Source organism: Engraulis encrasicolus, chromosome 1 (assembly GCF_034702125.1).
Source record: "Engraulis encrasicolus isolate BLACKSEA-1 chromosome 1, IST_EnEncr_1.0, whole genome shotgun sequence".
Classification (NCBI taxonomy): Eukaryota; Metazoa; Chordata; class Actinopteri; order Clupeiformes; family Engraulidae; genus Engraulis; species Engraulis encrasicolus.
The window spans coordinates 58,409,561-58,431,230 of NC_085857.1; the positions used below are offsets into that span (position 1 = coordinate 58,409,561).

The 21,670-nt window shown below is 43.3% G+C and overlaps 1 protein-coding gene across 9 annotated transcripts in view; it reads left to right on the plus strand.

Moving 5' to 3' along the window:
* The window catches only part of LOC134455952 (uncharacterized), a 68,286-nt gene that overhangs the window by 41,724 nt on the left and 4,892 nt on the right, over positions 1–21,670 (plus strand). For 4 of the 9 annotated variants that reach the window (XM_063207366.1, XM_063207373.1, XM_063207383.1 and 1 more), the window contains 17 exons: positions 693–1,005; positions 4,792–4,954; positions 5,967–6,235; positions 6,483–6,622; positions 6,985–7,402; positions 7,496–7,658; positions 7,826–8,094; positions 9,064–9,215; positions 9,773–10,082; positions 11,744–12,802; positions 13,581–13,768; positions 15,014–15,075; positions 17,123–17,265; positions 19,044–19,783; positions 19,883–19,947; positions 20,132–20,331; positions 20,647–20,762. In XM_063207366.1, coding sequence (XP_063063436.1) covers positions 693–1,005; positions 4,792–4,954; positions 5,967–6,235; positions 6,483–6,622; positions 6,985–7,402; positions 7,496–7,658; positions 7,826–8,094; positions 9,064–9,215; positions 9,773–10,082; positions 11,744–12,802; positions 13,581–13,768; positions 15,014–15,075; positions 17,123–17,265; positions 19,044–19,783; positions 19,883–19,947; positions 20,132–20,331; positions 20,647–20,762 — 4,770 coding nt within the window. The remainder of the gene's footprint in view (positions 1–692; positions 1,006–4,791; positions 4,955–5,966; positions 6,236–6,482; positions 6,623–6,984; positions 7,403–7,495; positions 7,659–7,825; positions 8,095–9,063; positions 9,216–9,772; positions 10,083–11,743; positions 12,803–13,580; positions 13,769–15,013; positions 15,076–17,122; positions 17,266–19,043; positions 19,784–19,882; positions 19,948–20,131; positions 20,332–20,646; positions 20,763–21,670) is intronic. The other 5 variants (XM_063207332.1, XM_063207356.1, XM_063207340.1 and 2 more) reach the window with 5 other exon arrangements.

The window sequence follows — 21,670 nt, forward strand, 5'->3', positions numbered from 1 at the left end:
CTTCTACAGATGTACAATTGAATCAGTAATTACATACAGCATTACATCCTGGTACACCAGCTGCACACACGACAACAAGAAGATGTTGCGGCGCATCATTAAAACAGCAGAGAGAATCATTGGATGCCAACTACCCACACTTGAGGAGATCCACCATTCACGCTGCACAAACAGAGCATTAAACATCCTTAAAGATCACACACACCCTGGTCACAGACTCTTGACCATGCTACCATCTGGCAGGCGCTTTAGGACTCTGCGTGCCCGCACTACGAGAATGAAGGACAGCTTTTACCCTACTGCCATTAGACTCTTGAACTCAATTTGTCACCTGCCCCCCCTCAATACTTCAGGACTATCGATACTGTGAGATGCACATGGATTTTTATATATTATTTATTTACTGTTAATATATCTTTTATTTGGTGGGCATTTGTGGGTTGCTACTAAACATAATCTCGCTATATTTATATAGTGACAATAAAAGTCTACTCTACTCTACTCTACTCTACTTTCGGTCTGTCTGTCTTTCTCTCGCTCTCCTTCTTTCAGTTCATTAGATGGGTGTGTATGGAGAAGGAAATGAGTGCATAGTAGATGTAGATGTTGGTGTGTGTTCATTAGATGGATTTGTATGGAGAGAGAATTCAGAAACAAATCAGGAAATAAATGTCTCTGTTTTTTTAATCCAGGGTGACTCAGGTGGGCCCATGGTGAACAAGCAGGAGTCCGTGTGGGTACAGTCCGGCATTGTGAGCTTTGGTAGAGGATGTGCTCGTCCCAACCTGCCCGGGGTCTACGCCCGCGTCTCCCGCTACCAGGACTGGATCAACTCCCACGTTGGCTCCGACCAGCCGGGCTATGTGCAGTTCAACTCCAGTGGGGTAGATGACGACAGCAGTGTATCCTGCGATGGCGTCCCTCCTTTAACCACCACCACCACAGTCTCAGCACACACCACCAACACCTCAGCAACAGAACACAACACCACCGACATACAGCTTGGTTGGTGTATTTTATCTTGGGAAACTACTTTTCAAAATTATCTAAAATTACGGTGTAAATTACAAATAGTGAGATCCGGTCAAAACATGTTGAAAAAGATCTGAAAATGTCATGTTCTAACTCTTCATAGTTTTTGAATGACATTCATTTAGAAGTTTGTGTGTTACAGTTTTTCTTGATCGCTTTAACACAGTTATCACTCCAAAAAGCACATTTTCATTAGCCTGGTGAACCAGGCTACATTTTCACAACAGTTAATGCACCGGGCTAACCAGAGAAAACAATTTTCCAAATACAACATCTTGTGTGCAAAAGGTTCTTACGTTTCCAAAATATTTAACATATGTAATGAAAGCAAACTTTGTCTTCAACTCAATACACACTACATAGCAGTGTATGAACACTACTACTACGTCATTACACAACAGACAGAAAAATACAAAATATTGTTATCATTTTGACACAATTTTCCCATGCTTAATGCTGTTGTCAATTACATAACTTTCATGTCAGTAACATTTTGTTTCATTTACTTAGCTTGATCTAGTGACTAAGAGGTAGCAGGCTCAGTAAATGATTTGCAAAAAAAATGTGTGTGTGTGTGTGTGTGTGTGTGTGTGTGTGTGTGTGTGTGTGTGTGTGTGTGTGTGTGTGTGTGTGTGTGTGTGTGTGTGTGTGTCTTTTCTTACAAAAAATTGACAGTAGGCTAGGCAGTGTCAATAATGCCTTCTTGCAAATAATTTGATTGATAACCAGGATAATTTGATGTAATTGTTTTTTTGTTTGTTTTTTTTTTTAAACAAATGTCTGATAACTGTATTACAGAAAATATGTGTAAAGTAAAATATAGCCTAGGCCTACAGGTATGTTGTTGCAGTACAAGAATGTACTAAAATTACTAAAAGAACTTACACTGTAATGCAGGGAACAAACAAGTAAGATACTGCGTATAGACCAGGGCTTTGAACCAATATTTTTTTTCCAATCGGTTTGTTCCAAACAGAAACGGAATTATAAAGTTTCCGGTTATGAGTTCCACCAATAAATTGACGTTCCCGAACCGGTTAGAACAAAGAAATATTGTTCCCGGAACGGTTAATTTCGTTCCTGTCAGCTGATTAGCCTACTCCCCATATCTGACATTAATTAACCAAGAAAGACAGAAGTGCAAATGGGTCAGCCTACATTCCAAACTGTTTATTCAAGCGGATGAAAAGAATAGGCTATCCTCCAGAATTTTGTCATTCAGGGATGACCTAAGCGGAGAAAGAATAAACTTCAAATATAAAAATGCGCTCTCCATAATGACTTGGGTCTCGGGGAGCGCTGTGACTGACATTGCGAGTTTTTTCGTATCTGCATTTGTAGCTGCCATGAATGCCCATTAACGAAGAACTTTCTTATGCACTTTAAACGCCCTTCTCTGCAATATTTCTAACAACGATACAATGAGAACTCGGCCCTTTTGTATGACAGTGGTTTCCCTTAAGCTATTTAGGATGTGGAGTGGAGACTTTGTAATCCACTGCTCTCTCTCCATTCAGTCAGCGAATGTCTGATGTTGCACAGGACGTGAACCTCAGCTGCCATAGTAACGTGTGCAGGAAAATCATTAGGCCTACTTTTTGTTTGTTTGAGGAACTAAATAAAACCGGTATTACAGTTTTTCTCGATTGGTTTGGCTAATTTCTCAAAACTGAGATGACATTCTCAAAACAACACGGACAAATCTCCAAACCAACTTACAATTTCCCACAACAGAATGGCATTTTTCATTGCTTTCATCAAATTTCAAATGCTTTGTACATGTCTCAAAGGTTTAGTACATCTCGGCAGATGGCTATATACAAGTACCCTACAGTTGACACATTGAGCATACATTTAGCACATTTTCCAAATAAATTGACCTGTTTTATCTAAACGAATTAGACAATTCTCAGTCTAATGGTTGCCCTCTCCAAAACATGTCAGCATGATTTCATTGTGTGAGTCATCATATGCACAGTAGTCTACACAATTGTCAAAACAGTCAAGGACATAATATTTTAAGAATTTCATTACTGTAAACAGTAAATTCATGACAGTATTCAACAGGCCAGATGATATTGTAACTTCACTAGTTTGTAGAAAATAATTTTACAACCGTCTATACTACAGTTTCCTCTGTTATTTGGCTAATTTCTTGACATTTTTTCAAACGACATTCTGTGGAAGGAATTTAGTTTCAACACACGGGTAAACTGTTTTAGGAGTGATATGAGCAAGTGATGAGGATCCATGTAGTTATGCTGAACCATCCAGTTTATTTTGACAGAAGAACTAAATGAATGCAAATGAGCCAAACCAATTGAGAAGGATATATGCCATTTTTATGGTACTGACTATTTATGTGGGAGAAGGTTTAGTGCTGATGCAAGAATGAGCTGTTTTGGGAGGTATATGACATTTTGCTAGTTATCTGAACTGTTGTGCAGAAGGGTAAGAATGTTTAGCCAAATGACCCAAAATTTATAGAAATGTCATCTCGGTTTCAAGAAATTAGCCAAACCAATCGAGAAAAACTGTAACCGGTTACCATTATTTTTCAACAAGTGTTCCCGTTCCAGAACATAAAAAATGATAACGTTTCCGATTTCGTTTCTGTTCCCTGTGAAACACAAAAAGTTCCCGGTTTTCATTTTCGTTCCTTGAACCGGTTCAAAGCCCTGGTATAGACTGATTGCTAAATTAAGATTTTTGAGAGGCAGTGTCAAATAGGTGCTTCCGTGCGTTCATACAACTAATTTCTAAAAGTCAGGAAAAGATTTTGTCTGTATGGCTATCAGATCTTAAACAATGAAATGTTTACTACTTAAATGGCACATGTGTTAACTGTTCAGCTAAAATTGCGTTATACGTTTGTATGAATGGAAAATGTGTCAAGTCAATGAGAATGCGTTACCACATATGCACAACGTGTCTTTTGCTTTTCTGAAATAGTGGTCATGATGACTTTTTGTGAGTCAGTTTCAAAAATTGTGTTAAAGCAATTGACAAAAACTGTAACAGGTCAGTGCATAGTTCTCAAGATGTCCATTTTTTGACTGATCTATTTAACCTATAAACTTGGTTGAAACGTTACTGTTGCAAGTGTCATGTGCCAATTCTTTATAGTTTCTGAACAGCAATTTAAAAAAATAAGCGCCGGAATGACTCAGCAGTCTGCTTTAACAGCAAAATAAAAACTGTCAGTAGCCAGAAACAGAACAGGTGTTGCCAATTAAGGGTTCCATTCTTAACTGCCACATTTATGATTCTAAAACCCTGCTGTAGAACATGCATAGGCAATTTCATATTGACTTGCTGTGGAACTAATTACAGGATGAGGATGCTGCAAGCTCAAATCCCACTCTGACCTGGATTGCTTTTCAGATTTTATATACACATACAGTGTTTCTTAGCTAAGGTAAAATACCATGTATGTTATTTAGTTTATTAAAACTGCTTGGCTCTGGCCCAAAAGGCAAGTCTACTTTTAGCATTTTCTGTGAGAATGCAATCTCGTACACATGCATATTCTTAAACAAGCTGTCTTTGAATTCAACATTGTTTCACAAGGGATATCACATACAGTGTGAAGGCAAAGATTAAGATGGGTGAATATATATGTTATGGGCTGAGTATAATTGTGTCTCTTTTAATAGTGTGTGTGTGTGTGTGTGTGTGTGTGTGTGTGTGTGTGTGTGTGTGTGTGTGTGTGTGTGTGTGTGTGTGTGTGTGTGTGTGTGTGTGTGTGTGTGTGTGTAGTGTGTGGCCGTCCTCCTCTGAACAGCAGGATAGTGGGTGGCCAGGACGCCCCAGCAGGTAGTTGGCCATGGCAGGCCAGTCTCCAAAGCTTCAACTTCCATTTCTGTGGAGGATCGCTCATCAGCAACCAGTGGATCCTCTCAGCAGCACACTGCTTCTCCAGGTAAGGAGAGTTGACAGCAGCATACTGCTTTGACAGGTAAGGTGTACCTTACTAGGCCGAGTCACGTCACGTCACCCAATGGCACTCAAGTCAATCAAGGCATCTGCTGTGTCTCAGACAGTTACTTGTGCACTCCAGGCGCTATATGTTTCAGTATGTATGGTGTATAGATTATGCGCTGAACATAGTGTCTGAAGTGCACCATCGGAGACACAGCAATCATGTCTCATATCATATTTAACTTCCAATTCAAGTCTCTATTCTTTAATTTTTGCTAAGTCAAGTTGCAAGAATAATAAAAAAGGGGACGCAAGTCCCCATCTCTGGTGTTGTCATAGTGTCATCTCTGACTGACCATAGTATTTCTCTCCTACGGTTTTCAAGCCGAACAGCTGATAGCATCATTGTTAACCAAGTTAGCAACTTTCTTGGTTGCAATTCAATTTCCCCATGGAAACCTACTAAGTTGCTAACTGGTTAGCAACGACGATACAAGACATGTTGTCCAGAACAGTTTCTGTCCGTTCCTGCAACAATTACATTCTGAACCAAAGTGCTCTACAAGACTCTACCAGATATTCATTATTTAAAAGGTTAAAAAATACAACGATTTTGAAGGAATGTATTGGTGGACGGACAAGTGCTAGATGAAGCCATGCCTTCTGAAAACAAATCCAATGCACGTTTTCCCAGACGTAGTGACTGGAGATTGCAAAGCTCTGTGTGACTACACAGTATTTTTCAGTTTGCGTTGTGATCCAACTTTCAGATTCTCGAATTGTCCGATTTTCGGCATGAACATGTCAGCATGGTTGTCTGTTGGCAGGAACGGTTGCCATTAGTGTTACGTTGTTTTGGCTGAAACTATGATTGACCTTAATGTTTCTCCATGTTCGGTTGTCATGGTGTTTCTCTGTGTTCTATTGGCATGGTGTTTCTCTATGCTCCGTTGTCGTGGTTGCAATTCTAATTGACCTTGATGTTCCTCTATGTTCCGTTGTCATACCTGCAGCACTGACACCACTGGTCTGACTGTACGTCTGGGACTGGAGAACCTTGATGGCAGCAACTCCAACAGCCAGACCTTCACAGTGAGCCAGATCATCCCACACCCCGACTATATCAGTGTTTCTACTGGCAACGACATTGCTCTGTTGCAGCTCAGCTCCTCAGTGGTCTTTACCGACTATATTCAGCCCGTTTGTCTGGCTGCTACTGGGAGTGACTTCAGCAACGGCACTCTAAGCTGGGTCACTGGCTTTGGAAATACTGATGAAGGAGGTGAGCAATACTCACACATACACAAACAGACACACCATCTCGAACCCGTTCCTGTCTCCTGTTCAAACTATTACCTGCCATCCTTACACACACACACACACACACACACACACACACACACACACACACACACACACACACACACACACACACACACACACACACACACACACACACACACACACACACACACACACACACACACACACACACACACACACAAATTACTCACTATGTGTTTCCCCAGTGTCGCTGCCCAGTCCCGGAACTCTGCAGGAGGTCGATGTGTCTGTGATAACCAACACACAGTGCAGTACTCTCTACTCCAGCATCACAGACACCATGATCTGTGCTGGTGTGCTCACTGGAGGAAAGGACTCCTGCCAGGTACTTCTACTACTACTAACACTACTAATCATAATAATACTTATAATAATAATAATAAGTCATGAAGTGCACTGGCCTACTACATACCCTCCACGTCTACACACTCAATATCTCTCCCTCTTTCTCTTTATCACTTAATCAGGAACACGCACGCACTCACGCGCACACACACACACACACACACACACACACACACACACACACACACACACACACACACACACACACACACACACACACACACACACACACACACACACACACACACACACACACACACACACACACACGCACACACACACGCACACAAAGAAACACACAAATGACAAAAACAGCTGGATGACCATGTATGCGTCTTGCAGGGTGATTCTGGTGGGCCCATGGTGAACAAACAGGACTCTGTGTGGGTCCAGTCCGGCATTGTGAGTTTTGGTGATGGATGTGCTCGGCCCAACCTGCCCGGAGTGTACGCCCGCGTCTCCCAGTACCAGGACTGGATCAACTCCCACGTTGGTTCTGACCAGCCGGGCTTCGTGCAGTTCACCTCCAGTGGGGCAGGGGAAGCTAGCACCACCACCACTACCACTCTGGTTCCTAAGACAACATCATCCCTAACTACTAGCGATGGCGTCCGTCCTCTCACCACAACCACCATGGCTTCAGCACTGACAACCAATAGCTCAACACATACCATCACAGACACAGCAGCAGCACACACCATGAGCCCAGCAGTACAGACCAGTCCAGCCTCAGCACAGACCACCTCGGACCCACTTCTTGGTTTGTTCATTCTCAACTAATTGTACCAAAGATGTTCAATATCATAACCAAGAGGATGAATAACCTAATCTCTCTGTCTGTTTGGGTCTGCAGTGTGTGGCCGTCCTCCTCTGAACAGCAGGATAGTGGGTGGCCAGGATGCCCCAGCAGGTAGTTGGCCATGGCAGGCCAGTCTCCATCGCAATGGCTTCCATTTCTGTGGAGGATCCCTCATCAGCAACCAGTGGATCCTCTCAGCAGCACACTGCTTTGACAGGTACAGCATAGGTTAGCCAACTGTTTCTGATTGGCCTAAAAATCTTGGTTCTGTTCTCATGATTTCAGTTCTGACTCCCCTTTATATTGTTTCTCTATGTGCCATTGTCATGGAAGCAACTCTAATTCACATTTATGTTTCTCTGTGTTCTATTGTCATGGTTACAGTACTGATACCAGCATTTGGACTGTACGTCTGGGACTGGAAGACCTTCAGGGCAACAACACCAACAGCCAGACCTTCACAGTGAGACAGATCATTCTACATCCCAACTACAACGACATTTCCTTTGACAACGACATCGCTCTGCTGCAGCTCAGCTCCTCAGTGTCCTTTACAGACTACATCCTGCCCGTCTGCCTGGCTGCCACCGGGAGTGGCTTCCACAACGGCACTATGAGCTGGATCACTGGATTTGGAGACATCGGCTCAGGAGGTGAGAAATACTAAGAGCAGAGACGCGTAGATCAGGAGGGAATTGTTCATCAGGGTTTGTTATGGTTCTAAGCCATAGGTGGAGAACCTATGGCCTGGGGGGCATTTACGGTCCACGAGGCCATCTTATCTGATCCCCCATATAATTTGAAAAAGGTTCCTCACTTCTTTTCTAAATTAGGTAACTAGGAGAAGGAATAGAGTTCAATGAGAAAGTCACTTCTATTTAGGAAACCACAATTGATCCCACTTCATTGCAATGGTGAAATGGGGTGTGGCTTATATAGGTTACCATACTGAAAATCTATGGTCCCCTGAATTAATGTGGGATTAGAGGCCTACTGGAAGGGAACTTCACCCTCAGACCTTCAGAATGTACATACAACCCACTACTGACCAGGCAAGACCAGGACCATGGAAGCTAGAGTTCAGCCAATCCCATTGACCTTATTCCATTTTTCTACATAGCAAGCAATGATGGTTCATGGAGCCATTGACACATACACTAGATTGCATTGTTCCACTAGTTCCAGGAAGTAGGCATAGAACAGAGAAAGTGTGGTAAAATGTAAATGTAATTTCTTTTTATTTCATCTTTGCTTGTGATGTGGTGATTCTGTGGCTTTCTAGCGAACAGAAAGCTGCTGGCGAGAACTACTTGAATCTACGTCAATCATGTCACCAACCAACTAGTTCCCATACCCTGCTTGTCAGAACTCTGAAGCCCATGGTTCTGGGACCGACGGTATGACATACAACCTGTTCCATGACAGTATTTTCTTTTCAACTGTCTCAACATAATGGAACTTGTCTACTGTGTGTCCATGTGTGTTTGTAGTGTCGCTGCCCAGTCCTGGGACCCATGTATTGACTGCTCTCTCTCTCTCTCTCTCTCTCTCTTCTCTCTCTCTCTCTCTCTCTCTCTCTCACAATCACTCCTTGTTTACTGTGTGTCCATGTGTCTTTATAGTCTCCCTGCCCAGTCCTGGGATCCTTCAAGAGGTGGATGTGTCTGTATTGGGCAACAGACAGTGTAACTGCCTCTACAATGTCCGTAACATCAGCATCACAGACAACATGATCTGCGCTGGACTGCTTACTGGAGGCAAAGACTCGTGCCAGGTACCACAGAGACAAATACACTCAAAGCTCTCCTGCTCTGACTCATTTAAGCACACAAACACAGGTAGTACATTCCCTTATCCCAACTCCTTTCCTCGACCTGTGATTGTGGCCTCGTGCTTTGCTGATCCATGAAGAAAACAATACAGTTTCCCCGCTGTCAGCCCACCCACAACTTCTTTTGGGAAGCATTTTCCCCATTCAACATCTCGACTGTGAATGAGAAAATTACCTTTGATTTGCGCTTTTGCGACATATTGAATTCAACTTCTGTCGTCAACGACCTTTTGCAACGTCATCACAAGACCACAAGCGCAAGGGAGGAAAGGAGTTATGATAATGGACAGAACCCCTTCTTTTTTAGAAGACATTATTAGTGGTCTTTTTATGCCTTTTTAGTTTTAATAGTACAGTGTGAGATAGACAGGAAATGAGTGGGAGAGAGATGGGGAAGAATTGGCAAAGGCCCCGGGCCAGAATCCCAGTGGCCTACCATTAGAGCCACATTAGGGCCCTGGAATATTCCCTTCTGAGCTGCTATGACTTTTGTTTTCCAGGCTGATTCAGGTGGGCCCATGGTGAACAAGCAGGACTCTGTGTGGGTCCAGTCCGGCATCGTGAGCTTTGGGATCGGGTGTGCTCTGGCTGGCTTCCCCGGGGTCTACGCCCGCGTCTCCCAGTACCAGGACTGGATCAATTCACATGTTGGCTCCGACCAGCCGGGCTTCGTGCAGTTCACCTCCAGCGGGGTAGATGGCGACAACAGCTTCTCCTGTGATGAGCATCCTGCTGTAACAACCACTACAGCCTCAGCACAGACCAGCTCAGACCTCTCAGCTGTCACAGACGCCATACAAACCAACACAAGTAAGTTGCTGCACTATGTTGCATAAAAACAAACAAAATAATTAAATCGCAAATCATAATTTAAATGCCAATTTTTAAAAATTCAATTCAGTACGTTCATTTGATGTGGACGTAGCAAAATTGCATTGCACAGATCAGATGTATTTGATGACGAATGTATTTGTTTGAGTGTTTTGCTAGAAGTGCAGGAGGCCCTCAAAAAACGACAAAAAGAAAAGACAGTCACTAAGCAAAATAAGTGAAGCGAAAGACAATCACTAAGCAATATTTATATATATAAATACCGTAAATCCTCTATTATTGGCCGGGGCCTGTATTTACTCAAGTGCATCTTGGACCAGGCCATAATTGGAAGGAGGCCAGAATTAGAGACAGGCCAATATTCCTATTTAAGCAAAACAGACTACCAGTGGAATGAATAAAACCATGTGTCTACCGTATTTTGAACCAATAAAATACTTGGTTCATTTATTGAAAAAGTAGGCTACAGTTACCATACCAGTTACGGTATGGTGCGAATGGCTAGGAGACCATCGTTGGTCCATTTTTTTTTTACTCACGACACGAGGCGTGTCCCTTCCTCCTGTTTGTCTTTAATCCCATTCTCGCCTTGAGTTTATGGACACGAGATGCGGCAACAACATTGACATTGACGGTCGTATTCCAATAGGCCTATCTGCGGCCGTTTCACTCCATATTTTACCCCCCAGACTTAACAAGGCAAACTGTTTCTTGCTGCAGCCAAATGTCGGGGAAATATAGCCTACAATTTCTGTCTCCGGTCCGTAGCCTGAAACAATCTCTATGTGTGAAGCGCGCGTTACTGAAATATGAAGGTTAAGCGAAGTAGCCATATTATTGTCTAATACTGTAGCGTGCCTCCTATTTTTCCTCCACTGGCAACGCATAGTAAAAGTTTAACCGCCAAATGCATTTACGACGAGGGCTCTCACAACTTTGCAACCAAGGCAAAATCTCTTTCTGTATGGTCGCGCTCCATCTGCCTCTGGCTGTATTCTGGGCTCGTGTTGTTGCTATAGGTTACCCACGCGGGTATAGGTTACCCCAGGAAAGCTAGAGAGAAGCTGCGAAGCGGTCGCTCTCACACAGCTGATATTAACACACTGCTCACATGTAATAACTATCTTTGGCGTGTGCCCCGTTTGTTTTATAGTAGCAAATGAGTTCTTTTTCGGAATGAGGAACTGTCTAATGTTAACCAGCTTAATGATTACAGTTGTGGATTTTGAGAACAACGTGAGATATCCGGTAAACGGAAAACAAATCATTGATTCTATTTTTAGACCCGGCCTGTACAAGAGACCGGCCCCAATTTACCTCCGCCGACCGCGAGACCGGCCAATATTAGAATCCCGGCCAGTAATGGAATACAGGCCACAATTAGAGGATTTACGGTAATTGGAAAAATTACAATAATTGTAATGCTAATAATAGTCATAAAAGTGAAACATATGATAACTGTACTAGTGTTGTCAAACAATTAAAATATTTATAATGATGATATTTAAACGGCCAATACTCCTTTGCCACATAAAACAAACTTTACACCGATTTTTGCACCAGATAAATCAGGTGTGAGTGCCTATCCATGTTCTCCATAAGTGTCTTTCGTTTCGAGTCAATCCCTCCTACTCTGTCAGTGTCTATAGATTCAACTGCCTTCCCTTCGTCATTTTCCACACCTTTGCCATACTCAACACATGACACATCAGATTCAACTGCCTATTCTTCAGATTCAACCATCTATCCGTCAGATTCAACTACCTATCCTTCAGATTCAACCGCCTACCCTTCAGTTTCCACTGCCTACCCATCTACACCCTTTTCCACACCTCTTCCACACTCAACACCTTATCCGTCAGATTCAACTGCACATTCTTCACATTCAACACTTGATACATCAGACGCACATTCAACTGCCTACCTGTCTAGTCCTACGTCAATTTCCACAGATACACCCCTACCATATTCACTATCAGATACACCAGGTTCAGCCACATACCCTTCAGATCTCTCCTCCTCCTACCCACCTACTACTCCTTCATTTTCCACACCCCTGCCACACTCAACACCCGACACAGCACACTCAACACGCTCAACACCTGATGCACCAACTGCAACACCTGGCATCGTGATGGCTTCTACAGCAGGTTCCTCAGCAGCTTCTACAGTAGGTTTGTCGGTGTCTACGTCTACTCCAGACCCATGGCTTGTCTCTACAGCAGTGCAAACTACTACGCCTTCTCCGTCAGCTTCTCCATCTACAGCACCAAGTTCAACACCTGGCATGTCAGCGTCTACACCACACAGACCAGGTTTCACCGCATACCCATCAACCCTGGTCTCATCTCCACCGTCACCCCCCACACCATCTGTTAGTTCAGCCCCTGCCCCACCATCGCCTGTCTCTGCAGCAGTGCAAACTACGTCTACTACGTCAGCTTCTTCATCTTCATCATCAGCTCTACCACAGCCTACTACTGCTGCTGCATGTTCATCCACATTCACGGCCCCAACTGGTTTAATCTCAGCCACAACACCAACACCATCTTCAGCTTCTACTTCAGGCTCAAAAACGACAGTGCCACCGATAACACCTGTATCAAGTTCACCCACATCAACAGCCTCAGCTTCAACCCTGCCCCAACATTCAACTATAGCATCAGTCCTGCCCCAGCATTCAACTACTACAGCATCAGGTTTTTTGTTTTTGTTTCTTTTTAATGGTTTTGGATCTGATTCGATGTGTTACGTATGTACCTAAATGATAGTCCTCGATTTTATGTCAAAATCTCTTACATTTATACATGGACAGATACCTTTTGTATGCCATTCAACGTTTTTGAAGGATCTGCGATTGATGTCCGCATTCATTCCTTAGCAAAGCTGAAAATTACCGAAAATAGACTAGACTTGTCAAGAATAGGCAAGGAGATGCATTGGCTCAAGTCTCCCATAGAGATGAATGGGAATTGTCAACTTTCTTTCGGTTTCCGGGTCTAGTCCCACCCCCCGCGCCTATGCTTCACTTCAGATTAGAACGTACGCTATCCTCTCTATTCAGTATCAATGGTCAAAATACATACAGTACGAATGCATACGTCAGTGGTTAGAACAACATCCACTGCGTACGCACAGTACTACTGGAGCCTATACTACAAAGCTGGCTCAGGAGTACACCAGGCTAAGGTAAGAGGTAAATCATCTAATAGAAAGAAAATGAGGACTCCGTGCTCTTCTATTAGATGATTTACCCCTTAACTTTGTTGGTTTACTCCTGAACCAGCTTCTTAGTATACCCCTCTGCTGTCTTGTCTTGTAGCTAACCACATCTCTGCTAACAGTATAGTTAACAGCAGCTAACAACACTCAACAACCACTAACAACCTCACACCAGTTTCACACCACAAGCTCCTAATGCCTTTCACACCTCTTTTCTATGTGATATGTCAACTGATTGGCTCTTTCCTTACACAGCAGCCACCACCCAATCACCTGTGGCAACAACAGCCACTAGCCAATCAACTGTGACGACAGCAGCCACCACCCAATTACCTTCATCCACTGCTAGCTTGACGCTGACTCTGGACCGAGAGTTTAGCAATGACCTGGCCGACCAAACATCCACCGCATATCGGGAGCTGGAGCAGCTCATCAAGACACAGGTGAGCTCACACTCACTTAGCACGCATGGGCGTGCACGCACGCGCACACACACACACACACACACACACACACACACACACACACACACACACACACACACACACACACACACACACACACACACACACACACACACACACACACACACACACACAGGGGAAGATTCAAATTTGGCCCCCAAAGGGACAAATTATGTTAGCAGCATCCTTCCAGGGGCCCTGTCAGTGCTGTCGGGCCCTTAAGGCGGATTCATACTTAGCGTAACTGGCGGTAACCTTATTCATACCTCCCTCGCGACGATGGCGTGCGCTCAAAATGACATCACACGCCCCTCCGCAAGCTGCCGCGGCACGAGGTCGTGCACCCCACATTTTTTGTAACTTGGCGTGCACCACCAGAGACCATGCAGGTAGACAGACAAAGCAGGAGTTGCGAAGAGATATGGCTACAGCTACTGTACTACAGAATGGACCCTGCATCATTTTGAGGTTAATAAAATGTCTTTAGAAAGTTATTTTATCTTCTCCCTTAAATGTTGTTCAGAAGCACGTTGTGTTTGGCGATCTATTTATAAATTCTGCAGCCAGAACAATGCTCTCACATGTCTTGGAATGATCTGGCAATGTAGGCTACAACAAAAATCTATGTTTCATTGTGCTAAGTCATAAGTCAGACGTTCAGTAGCCCTACAGCAGCCGTGTTTGGCTTTCTATTTTTATACATCTCTTTTATACATTTATACATCCCGCTGCAAGTTGCGACGGATTCTGCCGTTTCTCTCATGAACAGCAGAGGGCACACTTCCGAAAATGCAAGCAAAAACCTGTAAATGACGCTTTGAATGACTATGAATGATCTGCCACATTTTAATGGTTCTCGCGCCAAATGCGTCAAATTGCGCACGTTAAGTATGCAGAGCCCTTTAGAATCTGTAACACCTCCATCCCATCAACCCACCCCCCCTTGTGGCACCCATGCGTACACACAGAAACACACACACACACACACACACAATGAGTACGGTATGCTGTGTTCTTTACTGAAATTTACATAACTTCCAGCCAGCAGGTGCTGTGTGTGTGTGTGTGTGTGTGTGTGTGTGTGTGTGTGTGTGTGTGTGTGTGTGTGTGTGTGTGTGTGTGTGTGTGTGTGTGTGTGTGTGTGTGTGTGTGTGTGTGTGTGTGTGTGTGTTTTCATGCCATCTACAATATTAAACAGCAGATTTATTGTGTATTTTGCTACAGATGGAGCCTGGTCTTCGAGCAGCCTATCCCACATTTACCGGTTTAACTGTCAAAAGCTTCAGGTAAATACTATACTACAGTTGAGGACGATATTATTAGCCCCCCCTCTGAAATTAGACATATCTCTTCATTGATCATTGAGAATGATCATTATTAATAAATGAATGTTATTCTGGAAACGAATACACCATGGAGATAGTATCCAATAAGTTAAATTTGGACTTTTCCATTTTCACAATGAGTTTAAACAAAAAAGTGTAAAAATGGCAAGGACAAAATTATTAGCCCCCTTATCATTAATAGTCAATACAGTGCCATTTATGAACAAAAAATGACACCAGGCACTTTGATTAGTTGTTAACTATGTTGGCACATGTCCTACCAGGGATTTTGGCCCATTTTTTTTCATTGCAAATAGTTAAGCTGGTCCAAATTGCATGGATGTTGAGGATGGGCATTCATTTTCAGCACTCTTCAAATACTATCTAAAGGATTGAGGTCCGAACCACTCAATGACCATGGTTTTAGTATCCTTGAAGAACATTTGAACTATTTTGGATGCAAGTTTTGGGTTATTATCTTATTGAAAGATCCAGTGAAGATCTTAACTCCCTCTATGAGCATATTTTTGCAAGGTCACTTTCCACATTCTATCATAATTTTCAGTTTTTATGGTGCCGTACACCCAGACAAGGTTTCCTGTGGCTGAGGCTGCCACAGAATGATGCATCCACCACCATGTTTAATTGTGGAAACCATCTTATAACGATTCAAGGCCTATCCCTTTCTTCACCTGACAGAAGCAGAATTCATGCATCAAAGCAGGTGCAATTGAAAAATTACAACAACATTGTAACCCAAAGCATACATTTAGATTAGTTCAGAGGTTCTTCAAGGACACTAAAACCATGATATTGGAATCACCCGCTCATAGTCCAGTCCTCAATCCCACTGAGAGTCTGTGGTTAATGTCTATGCTCAGCATCCATGCGATTTGGACCAGCTAGAACACTTTGCAGTGAAGAAATGGGCCAAAATCCCCAGTGGCGCACGAGCCAACCTAGGTAGCAACTTATCAGAGCCTGTTGTCAGTTTTGGTTCATAAATGGCGCCATATTGACTATTAATGATCAGGGGGCTAATAATTTTGTCCTTGTCATTTTTGCCATTTTTTGTTTAAACTCATAGTAACAATAGAAAAATCCAAATTCAACTCAATGAACATTATCTCCATAAGTCTATTTGTTTCCAGAATAACAGAAACGGTGAATAATGGTAATTCTTACTGAGAAATAAAGAGAAATGTCTAATTTCAGGAGGGGGGCTAATAATATCGTCCTCAACTGTATATTCATTAATACGTCATTAATACCAATAGATAACATTGGCCAGGTTAGCAAACTGCTAACTATCTACTAACACCCTAATATAGATGACCACAACCCTGCACCACTGCATCACATTAAATGCATCACAATTAACTCATGAAGACCTTGTGATTGTATATTAAAACAGTTCTGTGCCAGCTGGATGCTTGACGGGCTGTTGTGTTAAAGGATAACTTCAGTCAATTTCAACATGCAATTGTAATGCTCACACTACCCTGGACTTGTCAGTACCTGAGTTTATTTTTTTTCTTCTTCAGCCTTTTGCGAGATCCTGGTCATTTTAATGGGGGCAGCTGTTTTTTTACATTTCAAAAAATCATTTTTATTTATTCCCAAAAACATCCAAAAGGTTATGCAACATCAGCAGACAACTAGAAAACAGCTATACCTTTTGGGAAAATATTTGGAGTAGGCCTATGTTCACTTAGAAATGTAAACAAACGCTGCCCCCATTAGAATAGCTTATATCTCGGAAAGGGCTGAGCCAAAAAATGTGGCATCACCGGGTACTGACAAATCAAGGGTAGCGTGAGCAATACAACAGTGTATTGAAATGGACTGAAGTGGTCCTTTAAGCTGGCCGGCAACATGATAACAGACTTTGGCTGCATTGGCACAACTTTGTTGGGGGTGGAAAACAATTGCAATTCTTCATAATAATAATAGTAATACACAATCTCTGTGTTTCTCTCCTTCTGTCCGTCTGTGTTTGTGTCCCCAGGTCTGGCTCTGTCATAGCTGACACCACTGTAGGCTTCAGCTCCTCATCAGCCCCCAGCTCAGACAGCATCACCACTACTCTCAACTCCTCTATTGCTAACGGCGACATAAACCTCAACATCACCTCTTTCCAGGTCACTGCAGGTAAGACATTAGATACGCTATACAGTATACAGGTGAGGCCAGTTAAGACACTTTAAACATTATACATTGCGATACAGGTAAGGCCAGGTGAGACACTCTAAACATTATACATTACGATACAGGTGAAGCCAGGTGAGACGCTCTAAACCAGATGTGGGGAACATTTTTCATTCAAGGGGCCACTTCAAATCCATCCGAGGGCCGTACTAACCAGGATTTCCCCCTGCACTTTAGTCCTATATCGAAGGCAGACACTTTTAAAACAGACACCACCTTCTCTAGGTCCCCTGAATATAACTTAATTGTATTGCAAATACAAAATATGTGTTATTTCATGTGAAGCTGCATAATTTAAAAATTATATCGGGGACCAGATAAAATGGCCTGAAGGGCTGCTAACGGCCATCGAGACATAGGTTCCCCACCCCTGTTCTAAACATTATACATAGTCCTCCATTACTAACGGTGATATAAACCTCAACATTTCCTCCTTCCAGGTCACCGCAGGTAAGAAAATATAGCCTGGTTCTCACCAGACCTGTGGAGCCCCCTGGTGGCGCTCCCAACACACACGGAGGTCTGGGAGACTGTAGCAGGTTTCCATTTCTCCAGTCAAAAAATAATCAATGCATTTATTGCTTCAATATCAATGGCAGCTAGCATTGAAGAGTTGCAGGACAGATTATAGACTATATAGACGCTTTAGAGATCACCAAAAAAACGTTTTTTAAGTTATTTGTTGGTGGCGATGACGGGCAGACTGAAGAACCTTGGATAAAGCCATGCTTTCTGAAAGCGGTGCCAACGCGTGTCCACCCATACCTAGTGGAGCTCATGAAGCTGCGCGGAACTACAGGTCGGACAAGAGCCAGGCAAACGAAAATCAACATTGAGCAAAGAAAAAAATACCAACATCCGTCTCAACACCTTTGGCATAGCCCCTTAATGCACGCCATACAACCAGTGGCACGTTGTAATAGTCATTAAAAGTGAAGTACCATACTACTACTACTAACTTGGTCATTGCCATTCTGCTAACAGCAAATTTATGCGGTTAGTAAAGTAAACTGTAACAACCAAGTCTGCAACACCAAAAGGGCATAATTATAATGATAATTTAATGATAACCTTATTTGTATGGCACAATTCATACTAGACATGCAGCATAATGTGCTTAACGATTTAAGAACAGAGTAGATTAACAAGAACTACATAACAAATATAATGAAAACATAAATTAATAAAATGAAACGAAAAAAGTAAGTTGAGGAAAATAAATAAAATGCAAGATTTAGGGTCAAGGTATGATGAGTTATATAATAAAATACTAAAATGGCATAAAATTCAGAAAGTTAAGAATCATAAGTGGTATGCCGCCCAAAACGTCCTATTAAAAGTAAAATAATTCTGTGCATGTGATGGTCCAAAACACTGAACATCATCATCTTTCCTGCTGAGTCCACCACACACACACACACACACACACACACACACACACACACACACACACACACACACACACACACACACACACACACACACACACACACACACACACACACACACACACACACACACACACACACACACACACACACACACACACAGACACACACACATTTTGTGTGATTATTGACCATGTTTTATCTATATGTTTAGTGTAACTGCACATTGGAGTCTGCTCAAACACAATTTCAATCTTCTGTGCTAACCCTTGTTTCATATATTTTTGACAATAAAGTACACTTTGACTTCTTACCATTATCACAATCCATCAGCTACCACAACGACCACTGGCGCTGCCTTGACAGCCATCAGTACCACAACCACAGGAACTAACCCAACAACCGTTGCTATGACAACGCAAGGAGCTAACCCAACAACCGTTGCTACAACAACCACCCAAGGAGCTAACCAGAACACCAGCGCTACCACAACCACCCAAGGAGCTAACCAGAACACCAGCGCTACAACAACCACCCAAGGAGCTAACCAGAACACCAGCGCTACCACAACCACCACTGTGGCTACCCCCACAATCAATGCTGCCCACAACACCACAGAAGCTAACCCAACAACCATCGCTACAACAACCACCACCACTGTGGCTGCCACAGCACAACCTCCAACCACCACCGCATCTACCACCACCACGTCTTCCACCACTACAACAACCTCAACTACCACAACACCATCTGCGACTACGATAACAGACCCTCCGACTACCACATCTACCACCACCAGTACTACTACTCCAACCACTACAACTACCACTACCACCACCACCACCACCACCACCACTACAGCACCAACCACCACCACAACCACCACCACTACGGCTCCAACCACCACGACTACCACCACCACCACCACCACCACCACCGCCGCCCCCACCACCACGCAGGTCCCCAAGCCGACGGTTGCTATGCAGGTTGACATTTCCATCGTCTTCACCGAGGAGCTTACCAACCCCGAGAGTCCAGAGTTCAAGAAGCAGGCTGAGGAGGTTGCAGCAGTGGTAAGTCTAAAAGTCTATAATAATAATAATAATAAGAATAATTACTAACTAATAATAATAGTAAAATAGTAACTTATAACTGCACTCGTTTCTCTGCAGTTTGACAACATCTACAAGGAGAAATATGGAGAACGTTTTGAGAGGACAATTGTCAAAGGCTTCAGGTAGGCCTCTGTGTGTGTGTGTGTGTGTGTGTGTGTGTGTGTGTGTGTGTGTGTGTGTGTGTGTGTGTGTGTGTGTGTGTGTGTGTGTGTGTGTGTGTGTGTGTGTGTGTGTGTGTGTGTGTGTGTGTGTGTGTGTGTGTAACCTGTAATAAACAAAACAACTGTGTGTATGTGTCTACCACAGGCAGAAAAGGGCGGGCAGGAGGATTCGCTCAGCTAGTAGGATGGAGAGTGTGGAGACAGATGTGGAACTGGTCTTCAACGAAGAGTCCACTGAGCCTCTTCCTGAGAGTACCGACATAGCAGAGACCCTGGTGGAGGCTGTAAGCAACCCCACCTCCAACTTCACCCTGAATGTAGATGCCAGCTCTGTCACTGTCACAAGTGAGGATCCACACAAAAACAAAGCTGCATACACTTTACATACTGTACACACACGCACGTACACACGCACACACGCACACCCACGCACACACACACACACACACACACACACACACACACACACACACACACACACACACACACACACACACACACACACACACACACACACACACACACACACACACACACACACACACACACCACAAACAGCATAGACTGTACATCTAATGAGGTGTATGTTCTCATGTTATCAGCAGTTGCTCTCAAATGATCTCTTGTTCTAACAAAATGTGTTTTCTGAAAAAACATCAGGCGCTCCCAGGTCCACCCCTAACGTCCAGTTCAAAACCAACGAGACGTTTACTACCGACCTGTCCAACTCCAGCTCTACGGCATTTAAAAACAGAGCTATTCTCATAAAACAAGAGGTAGGCAACATCACATTTACAGTACACAGTTACACATGTTGTCGCGTCAGACCAGGTCTGCGGCGGTTTGTTTTGAATTTTAATTCTTAATTTCACTGGTAAAAAAAACATTGGGAATAAACAAGGGGGGGGGTGGGAANGGTGTTAGAGCACAGCAAGCACTAATTGGCTGGTTGGTGAGGAACGCGTCCACATAGTAGAAGCGTGTGGCAGCTGATCAGTGTCAGCTGCGCTCGTTTCAAGTAATTTGGTTTGCGCGGCAAACCTAGCGCACAGGTGCCTAATCAACTGGCTAGGTTCAGTTTGAAAAGGCACAGCCTGAGATGAACACGCAGGTTGGTTTGCTTGCTTGTAACCACTGTGCAAATCCACGTCTGAAAGCTGAGGGGAAGCCGTTTTTTTACCTAGGGGAAAGACTGACCCAAAACCCTTGATTGCCCTTGACTGTATTCCTTACGGCATGTCGTCCTCTTTGAACTGGAAATAACCACTGAACTTTAATAAACAGAAAAAAGAGAGGAAAACCAAAAAGGAAAACATTGTCTTGTCAAATCCCTTTGAATGGAATCCAGCACCTTACACCTCATCAGATGTACTCCTTTTCTAGTTGGGGAAAACAGCACAGTGGTCAACCAAACAACAAATCCAAAAACAAGCAACCATAAAAACCAAACAAAAAACAAAACAAAAACCCGACAACTTGACACATGTTAATTTGGGAGTGCGTACAGTATAGGCCAGATGTTTGGACACACCATCCCATTCAATACATTGTCTTTATTTGCACAGCTATTTACAGTACATGTATATTCTCACGGAGGGCATCAATGCTGTGCATGAACACATACAGTATAGGGCTTAACAAAAGTCATCAGACAACGGCACAACTGGTGGTCCCACACGTTTCA